This window comes from Equus przewalskii, chromosome 10 (genome assembly GCF_037783145.1).
Source record: "Equus przewalskii isolate Varuska chromosome 10, EquPr2, whole genome shotgun sequence".
NCBI lineage: Eukaryota > Metazoa > Chordata > Mammalia > Perissodactyla > Equidae > Equus > Equus przewalskii.
In genome coordinates, this window is record NC_091840.1 from 1,182,720 (window position 1) to 1,191,629 (window position 8,910).

Genomic DNA, 8,910 nt, shown 5'->3' on the forward strand with positions numbered 1-8,910 from the left:
CACGGCTTCCCGGCCGCCCAGAGCGAAGCCGGCGCGGCGGCGGGGCCGGGGCTCCAGCGGGACGCCCCGCCAGCTCCTCCGCCCCCAGCTCGGCTCCACGCCACCGGCTGCCTCCGTCCGCGGCCGGACTCCCCTTTCCCACCCAGGCCTGCAGCTCGGCCCCCGACTCTCCCCTTCGGCCCCGCGGCGCGCACCCCCGCCCGGACCCCAGGCGCTTACCGTTTCGTTCCTCCCGCAGCCGCGGAACGCAGGCCGGGTCACCGCACGGACGGCCCGCGCAAGCGCTCGGTTAAAGCCCGCGGGACGGGCGACAGCGCGGGCGCACGAGGGACGGGGCTCCGGCCGTCAGGGGAGAAGCCGGGAACGGCAGCTCCTCCTCCGAAAAAGACGAAATAAAACTTCGTTAAATTTCTTGCTCCCTAGGCCCCGCGCAGCACAAGACGAAACAGCTTCCACGCGAGAGGCTGTTCCCGGTCCCTCGAGAGGCCTCGGCGAGGCGGGGGGCACGGCAGACCCCCGGGCCCCGCCGCCCCGGCCCGCTGCGGCGCGCGGAGGCGCCGCGGGGCTCGCTCCGAGAAGGCGGCGGCCACCCCGCGGCTCGGCAGCGGCCCGGGCGCGACCCACCCCGCGCCTCAGAACCGCGGACGCGCGCGAGCCGGCGGGGCGGAGGCCTCTGCGGAGCAGGCGGGCGACGCGCGGGCCCTCAGGGCGCGCCGGGGCCTCCCTCGCGGCTCCGAGGCCCGCCGCCTCCGCGTGCAGCGCGAGCCCCCAGGCCGCAGGCGCCCCCACGGCCTGCGGCGCGGCCGCCCTCCGCTCCGGGGGAGGCGAGGGCGCCGGCGAGGGCGCGGAGGCGGAGGCCGGGCCGGAGGCGCTCGCGGCCCGCTCCCCATACCCCGCCCCCGGTGCGCGCCCTCCCCGGGAGCCGGCGACGCCCACGCAAGCCGGCGACGACGGGCCGCTACCCGCAGCCCCGACCCTGAGAACCGCGCCTCAGACCGCTCGCTGGGGCGGCGCCGCGCGGGGCGCCCGAGCGCTCTCCCAGCAAGCACCGCTCGAGGCGGGACAGGCAGCGCGGGGCGGGGCGGGGCGCCCGGGCGTGACTTGCCGCCGTAAATCAGCGTGTTCAGGCCTGTGGCGGTTCCATGAGGGGGTTGTGTGCCGGGCCGAGACGGCGGGGACTTTAGTCCCCGCGGGCCCTGGGCGCGCCCTGGGGCCCCTCGAGGAGAAAGAGGCGGGAGCTCGGCTTTGAAGCCAGGCGCCGGCGGAGCTGGGCGTCGGCGCCCGCGGCCAGGCTTGACTGCTCCGGGCTGGAGGCCGGCCAAACAGAGCCGACCCCCGACCCCGCACGCAGCCCCTCCGTCGCGGGCGGGCCCCTCCGCGGCCGGGCGCGGTTTCCCGGGGACGCGTTTCCTGGCGCACCGCGGGCCGCCCGGACCACCCCAACGGAGGCACCTTCCGGCGGCCCAGGCGCGGAGCCCTGGGCCCGGCGGCGGCCCCGGCGTGGCGGCCTCGCGACAGACACGGCGCGAGCTCGGAGCCGCAAGCCGCCCCGGGGAGCCCCGGCCGCCGGCTCCGAGGGCCCAGCTGCGTCCGGGGACGAGCCGCGGCCCAGCCGGGCGGCCAGGCTCGGGCGGGGCACAGGTAGGTGTCGCACGGGCTGGTTGCGGGCCCCGGCCGCGCCGCGCCGGAGCGGGGACGGGACCGCAGCGCCTGCGCCTTCGGGTCTCCCTTTCCCCGGGCGTGGGACGCACTCCGGCCTGGTCTCTTTGGCGACCACACTGGCGACTTAGAGGATTTTCATGTGTAGTTGCACGACTTCCGGAAATACCAGACCCACAGCTGGGCACTCAGTCAATTAGGAAGCCGATGACCCTGCTTAATGATTCCAGAACTGGGTACTGAGTAAGTGTCCTCCTGGAACGAGCCTTCCTCCTTGCTCACGGTCCGAGCCTTCGGAATTTCCCATCGTAACCACCTCTTGGCCAGCGCCCGTTCAGTCGGGCGTCGGGAAGGATGGTTCCAGCGAGGCTGGCTGGCCGGACACGGATGAGATAGGCCGGAGAAGAGACTCTGTGTTTCTCCTGCCTGACCGTGCAGGAAAAACTGTTTTAATGAGGAAGGAGGTGGGCAGGATAGTGCTGTATTCTCAGTTCTCGTTCACAAAGTTGGCCCGGAGTGAGATGCAAAGAACTTTTACACAGAACCAGCTGACACACAAAGGAGGGCACGGAGGGTGGGCCGGGTGACCACTCTGGGCTCCATGGTGGGCGGGGAGAGCAGGCCTGGTTGCAGATCTCCAGTGATGTCGCCTAGTGTGGTCCTGCCTTGGTGGGGGGTCCCGGTGCCTTGTGGGTGATAGGCTTCCTTTTATGGTGGGCTGCTGTGGGTCAGGTGTCCACTAGGACGTTGGATTTGCTATTTCCTTTACTCTTGACGCTGGTCCTGCCTGGCAAGCATGTCAATCCCACTAACAACGAGAGGGGTTAACGCCCAGAGAGATTGAGTGACTTGCCCAAGGCCTCCGCTGGGAGGTGACGGTGTCCACGTTTGTGGTCGTTGGGCAGCACTGGAGTAGCCTTGAGGAGAGTTAGCAGTTCATTTGAGTTTGATCCTATGCCTGCAGTGGCTGAGCCCCTGGTCTTCTCCCCCCTTCAGTGTGGAGACAATGCCAAAGCTGCAGGGTTTTGAGTTCTGGAGCCGCACCCTAGGGGGGGCCCGCCACGTGGTGGCCCCCATGGTGGACCAGAGCGAGCTGGCCTGGAGGCTGCTGAGCCGCCGCCACGGGGCCCAACTCTGCTACACCCCCATGCTGCATGCCCAGGTCTTCGTCCGCGATGCCAACTACCGGAAGGAGAACCTTTACTGTGAAGTGTGCCCTGAGGACCGGCCCCTCATTGTACAGGTGGGTCGGGGAGCCTGGCTCCTGGAACGCCTGGTGGAGCACCTTTCCTTCAGCCTTTCCAGAAATAGCTTCCCAGTTGGAGGGGAAAGGGTGGGTGTGCTGTGGTGAAGCACACACGAGGTTTCCAGGTGCAGCTACAGTTGTCACTCCTGAAGATTGACCCTTTCCCCAGGAGCCAGCCCAAACTTTGGTGAACGGACAGCTTGGGTGCTGTGAAAGAGTCGCGACCCCGACGTTATCCTGTATGCTGTCTTGCCTCTTTATCAAAACGATAAGAAAGAGTGGCTCTGTTCTCTCGGGAAAGTCAGTGACACTGGCTTACTGTTACAATTGAGAGGAATTCTGTGAATCTGTAACTCATTCGCCTGGTGGCACAGGGGCATGTCCTAGCTTAGTTGTGTTGTAAATGTTTAAGACAGGACGCCATCCTATGGTCAACCCCTGGGACCACAGTCCCCACTGGGTCATGTATGAACCCCTTGTGGGGCCAGGTGGCCAACAGACCAGGGCCTGGCTCGGGTTCACGGTGACTTTGATGTCTTTTCCAGTTCTGTGCCAATGATCCAGAAGTGTTTGTCCAGGCGGCTCTCCTGGCTCAGGATTATTGTGATGCTATCGACCTGAATTTGGGTTGCCCGCAAATGATAGCCAAGCGAGGTGAGTTCAGTTCCAGAGTCCTGTATCAAGCACCAGCTTTAGGCCAAGGCAAGCCTCCAAGCCCATTGGGCACTCAAGTAGAGAGCCCTGGGTGGGGTTGAGCTCGGGCCAGGGCCTGGCCCTGCCTCTGATTGTGGTGGCAGCTCAAGCCGAGCACCAGCCCCTTCTTGGTGGCCCTTCTCTTGCACCAGAGGTGGGGGCAGGGTTTTGCTGGCTCTCAGAGGCCTATCACTTCCCCAGGTGCCTGGGAAGTCTTTGGGTTCCCTCTGGATAAACATGTTTTGCTGAAAGGATCTCTCTGTCACACCCTTGAGCCTCTGAGATGCCAGTGGCCACTTCTCTGGGGAGGGGCTGAGCCTTTCTTCCTCACTGGACCTGAGGAGTTGCTGGCTGGTCAAGACCATGTGGGGTGGGCACTCTGTTCAGCACCCTTAAGCTCAGGCAGCTGGGCAAACAGAGTGCCTAGGTCCGACCCTGAGAAACCTGCTCGACTCAGTGATCGTCCCCTGCCCCGGCTGGAGATACCCACTCCTGGGGAGGTCATGGGAACTGGCACTCGGGCCCCAGCCCAACGGCTCTATGAACGTGTACACAGCCCGTGCAGGAGGCTTGGTGCCCCTCGGGGCCAGCCTGGCAGGTCGGCTCATGGCCTGTGTGGACACAAGAGGAGGAGGGGTGCAGAGGGTCTTGCTTGTCTTTTGCAGGTCACTATGGTGCCTTCCTACAGGAGGAGTGGGACCTGCTTCAGAGAATGAGTGAGTTGGCTGTGTGCTGCACATGGGGCCATGTGGCTGGGTTGTGGTTGGGTGAAGGAAGCCCAGACACATCCTGGCAGGGGCTCAGAAAAGGACAGCGGCCAGCAGAGTCCTCCTGGTCATAGTGCTCTCCCTGCTGTGGAAGGTGGCCATGAAGAGTCACCTGTACTGTACCACCTGCCCCGCTTCGACCCCAACGTTAGGTGCCAGAAGGCAGTGTCCTTGCCCAGCCCCGGCTCCTGCAATGCCCTGAGGGACACAGATCTCTCAGCTGCCATGAAGTGTTGCAGGGCAAAATCGTCTGCGAGGCCTGTGTTCCTTCAGCGGCTTAGCTGTGGGTCCCCACAGCCCGCCTAAAGGTGAACACCACGCTTCTTTCACAAGCTGACTCTCCTTTTCCCCAGTTCTGCTAGCCCACGAGAAACTCTCTGTCCCTGTCACGTGCAAAATCCGTGTCTTCCCAGAGATTGATAAGACTGTGAGATATGCCCAGATGCTGGAGAAAGCTGGCTGCCAGGTGAGAGGGCCATGGCTCGCATGGCCCATGCTGTTCCCCTACCCCGTCCTCTAGACGTTAAGTCAGGCCTGGCGGGGTCCCTGCCCCAAGGAACACCTACCTCTTAAGGAGCTTGCCTCCTGAGGGTGGACAGGAATCACAGTGATTTTGAGGCAAGGTGTGATGAGCCCCATGCTCACTTGTGTGAGGGAAGTGAATATTGGGCAGGGGGCGATGCCAGGCCCTGTGGTCAGGCTGTTCATGTCCCTCCCTCGTACCTTTGGCATGGGGGTGCTGCCACTTCTAGGAGGACTGGCCCCTGAACAGGGTTAGACTTCTCACCTCCGAGTCCTGGGTAATGCAATGAGATGGCGCCGATACGGGAGCCCCAGGCAGCACCCCAGGGCATCAGCTGGCCCCATGTGCAACCCAGGGGACCAGGGATTGGTGAGGGGCAGCAACTGAGTGAGCCAGGTCCAGAGCAGCCTTTCCTCCATGCAGTGTGGGAAGCTGGTGCCCAAAAACCAAAGGGAGAGGGTCCCCTGGGGTCAGTCTGGCTGCAACTGGGAGTGAGGGTGAGCCAAGTGCTGCTCTGTCCTAGTTGCTGACTGTGCACGGGCGCACCAAGGAGCAGAAGGGGCCTCTGTCAGGCACTGCATCCTGGGAGCATATCAAGGCTGTGCGGTGAGTGGACACACAGGACAAACCCAGGGTGAGGGATGCAGCCCGTCCCCGAGACAAGGCCTTCAGCCCTTTGGGCATCAATGGGAGTGGTGGAAAGAGAGAAGTGCTTACTGAGATGAAGTTTGGGGGCCTGGGCATGGCCCTGGAGGGTGAAGGGATGGCGTTCCTCTCTTCTGAGTGTCTGCCCATCCTGCTCTGACAGGAAGGCAGTGGCCATCCCTGTGTTTGCCAACGGGAACATCCAGTGCCTGCGGGATGTGGAGCGCTGCATCCAGGACACAGGGGTACAGGGTGTCATGAGTGCAGGTGAGGCTGTGTCCTTGCCCACAGTAGATGTTAGAGGGCCCCATCCATGCTGTGAGGCCATTGGCCCAGATAGTCTCAGGTCCCTCACTGTCCTTACTCAGGCCCTCATCAGCCTGTGAGCTGGGTGGCCAGCCTTGCCCTTGGTGTGATGTGGCATGGGGGGGCATCCCTCTGAGAACGTGAGCACCCACAGCCTCAAGCCCCCTTCCCCCTGCAGAGGGCAACCTGCACAACCCCGCCCTGTTTGAGGGCCGCAGCCCTGCTGTTTGGGAGCTGGCCGAGGAGTACCTGGACATCGTGCGGCAGCACCCCTGCCCTCTGTCCTATGTCCGGGCCCATCTCTTCAAGCTGTGGCACCACACGTGAGTTGGCCCCAAAGGCAGATGCTGTCTGGTCCAAGCCCTGCCTGGGGTGTTGGGGGTTTCAAGTGAGAACTCTCCGGAAACATTTACCAAAACAATTTGCCACCAAGTCAGGTGTGGAAGGGCTGAGATGACTAGTGAGGTGAAGTGGTAAGCCTGGGTTGGAGAGAGACCGCACCCCTTTGTGTCAGGGCTTAGGAGTGGGGTGGGGTGATGGGCTGGCTCTGTGACGGGGCATCTGTCTCAGGCTGCAGGTGCATCAGCAGCTTCGAGAAGAACTCGCCAAAGTGAAGACTTTGGAGGGCATCGCCGCAGTGAGCCAGGAGCTGAAGCTGCGGTGTCAGGCATGTGCAGGGGCTGGCAAGCCACCAAGTGGGTGGGAGAGGGTCTTGGGTTGTGACTGAAGGCCCTCTGGGCTTTTGCAGGAGGATATATCCAGGCAGAAGGAGGGAGAGAAACCCTTGGGTGGCTTGCCTTTCTTCCACTGGATCTGCCAGCCCTACTTCCGGCCAGGGTGAGCTCACTGACACAGGGCCATGGTGCACATGGAGGTGGCGGGGATGGCGCTGGCAGCTCAGCGCCATCCCTCCTGGTGCTGAGCTGGCTTCTCCCTATCAGTGGATGCTTAGATTTTAAATCTTTTCTTCCACAAGACGCTTCTTTAAGCTCTTCTGATCCTGGGCAGATTTGTCCTGGGGTCAAAGGTTGACCCCCGGGCTTCTCCCTGGTTTTCAGAGGAAAGGCCAGGCTGTTATCTGTGGCCACAGCCCTGCCCGGGGTTCGGTGGCTCAGACCCTCGTGTCCCACGGTGTCCCAGCCTCAGTCAGGCAGTCCAAGAACTGAGCTGCTGGGACTTCAGGGGAGCCGCACACACGTCTAGTACTCAAGTCCCCACTGTGGCCGCCCAGACCCCTTTTCCCTAGGACTGGCCAGCAGGGCCCTCTCATGGGTGTTCTACAGCTCTGCCTGCTGCCCTCCCTTTTCAGGCCCAGGGAGGGGAGCAAGGAGAACGGAGGTGCCCGCAGCAAGCGGGCCCTGGAGGAGGAGGAGGGCAGCACGGATGTCCTGTCCAAGAACAAGCAGAAGAAGCAGCTGAGGAATCCTCACAAGACCTTTGATCCCTCCCTAAAGCGTAAGCTGCTCCAGCCTCCAGGGGCCCAGGGGGCTAGTGCCACACTGCGGGGAGCCTTGCAGGGGCAGGTGGCTCTGACGCTTCGCAGGCTACCTGGGAGACCAGCAGGAAGGGCCCCGCAACCCTTCCACATGCTTCTGAGGAGGTGGGCGAGTCCCATGAGGCTGTTGCATAAGGCAAGTGCCAGCAGCCCTGCCTGCCACATGCTCCCTCAGCTGCTGCCCTGAGGGAGCTGGAGAGGCAGAAGTGGGGCTTGGGATGGCCTTCCTGAGAAGGCCCTTCAAGTGGGAAATGCAGGGATGGGCATAGAGCCCTCGAGCCTTCTGGGTACGCTGAAGGGCCCGTCGGTGTTCTGGCAGGTGTCCTGCCCTCCCCCAAGCCACCTGACCTGGGCAGCCCAGCAAGCAGGACACCCACTAGGGGCTTCATGTGGGAGAGGGCATGGTAGGCTCGCCTTGTTCACTTCTTTTTCTTCTTTTCCCAGCGAAATATGCAAAGTGTGATCAATGTGGAAACCCAAAGGTGAGTTGGTCCTTCTGGCATGCTGCCCAGGGCAGAGATCAGTCCGGGAAGGGGCAGGGAGAGTGGTCCCCACTGACACTGTCTCAGAGTCCCTGGGCTGCCTGGGACTTGCAGGAGCCGTCCTTCCCGTCTGCTGAGAGTGCAGCCCAAGGTGGAGTGGCTGCTTCCCTATAAGGCCACTCCACCCAGCCTCAGGACAGCTCCTGGGAGTCTGGAAGGGAGGCCCTGGCAGCCCTCCTGTGCTCCTGGCAGCTTGTTTAGTCTGCAGGTTTTGGCCTGGGGATGGGTGTCAGCTGCAGGCTCACTGGCTTTCCTTTGTCCAGGGCAACCGATGTGTGTTTAACCTGTGCCGGGGCTGCTGCAAGAAGCGAGCTTTCAAAGAGACTGCTGACTGCCCAGGTAGGGATACCTGTGTCCATCAGGCCCTTCTTCCCCAGGGCCCCCAGTGGGCGCTGGGACCCTCAGCCTCCTGAGCCCCATTTCCCTCCTCTCCCTCCTTCTGCCAGGTCACGGATTGCTTTTTAAAACCAAATTTGAGAAGTCTCTGGCCTGGAAGGGGGCCCAGCCCCGGCTGCAAGAGCCTCAGCAGGCAGGGCCTGGGGAACCAGGCAGCTTCCCCGAGGTCATGGGCAGTGCTCTGGCCTGAGGGCAGCTGGAGCCTGATGTGCTGTCCCACTGGGCCCAGGACTGCTGCCAAAGCCTCAACACATCCCACTTATGGAAATGCCTTTACTCAGGGAATCTCCTGCTACTTAACATGGAAGGACAAGCTGGTCTTACCCTCAGCCCACGCTGGGGGCCCGGAAATGCTGCACTGGGGAGCAGGCTCCCAGGCTGGACCTTCCCCGTCCTCCAAACTTGTGTGTGTTCAAAAGCAAACAATAAATCATTTCAAAGATGCACGTGCAGAGAGCTTAAGAGACGACCTATGACACCACCAGGCCCAACAATACCCGACTGCTGCTGCGAGCTGGGAGGATGGAGTCAGAGCCAGCAGGGATCTCGGAACAAAGGGAAATAGGCAGAGAACCTTCTGCTCTGATCTATTCTGTAGCCACGGAAACCTCTCTAGAAGAGGGCCGTGCCTAGTGTCA

The 8,910-nt window shown here is 62.7% G+C and overlaps 1 protein-coding gene across 1 annotated transcript; it reads left to right on the forward strand.

Annotated features, from left to right (window-relative positions):
• The first annotated feature begins 1,125 nt into the window (after positions 1-1,125).
• Positions 1,126-8,718, forward strand: DUS1L (dihydrouridine synthase 1 like). The gene is made up of 14 exons (XM_008520429.2): positions 1,126-1,641; positions 2,656-2,902; positions 3,451-3,559; positions 4,264-4,314; positions 4,719-4,831; positions 5,412-5,494; positions 5,697-5,800; positions 6,018-6,162; positions 6,410-6,506; positions 6,588-6,676; positions 7,149-7,294; positions 7,779-7,816; positions 8,140-8,215; positions 8,323-8,718. The coding sequence occupies exons 2-14, from the start codon at positions 2,666-2,668 to the stop codon at positions 8,460-8,462; spliced, it is 1,428 nt and encodes a 475-aa protein (XP_008518651.1). The 5' UTR covers positions 1,126-1,641; positions 2,656-2,665; the 3' UTR covers positions 8,463-8,718.
• Positions 8,719-8,910: the final 192 nt, after the last annotated feature.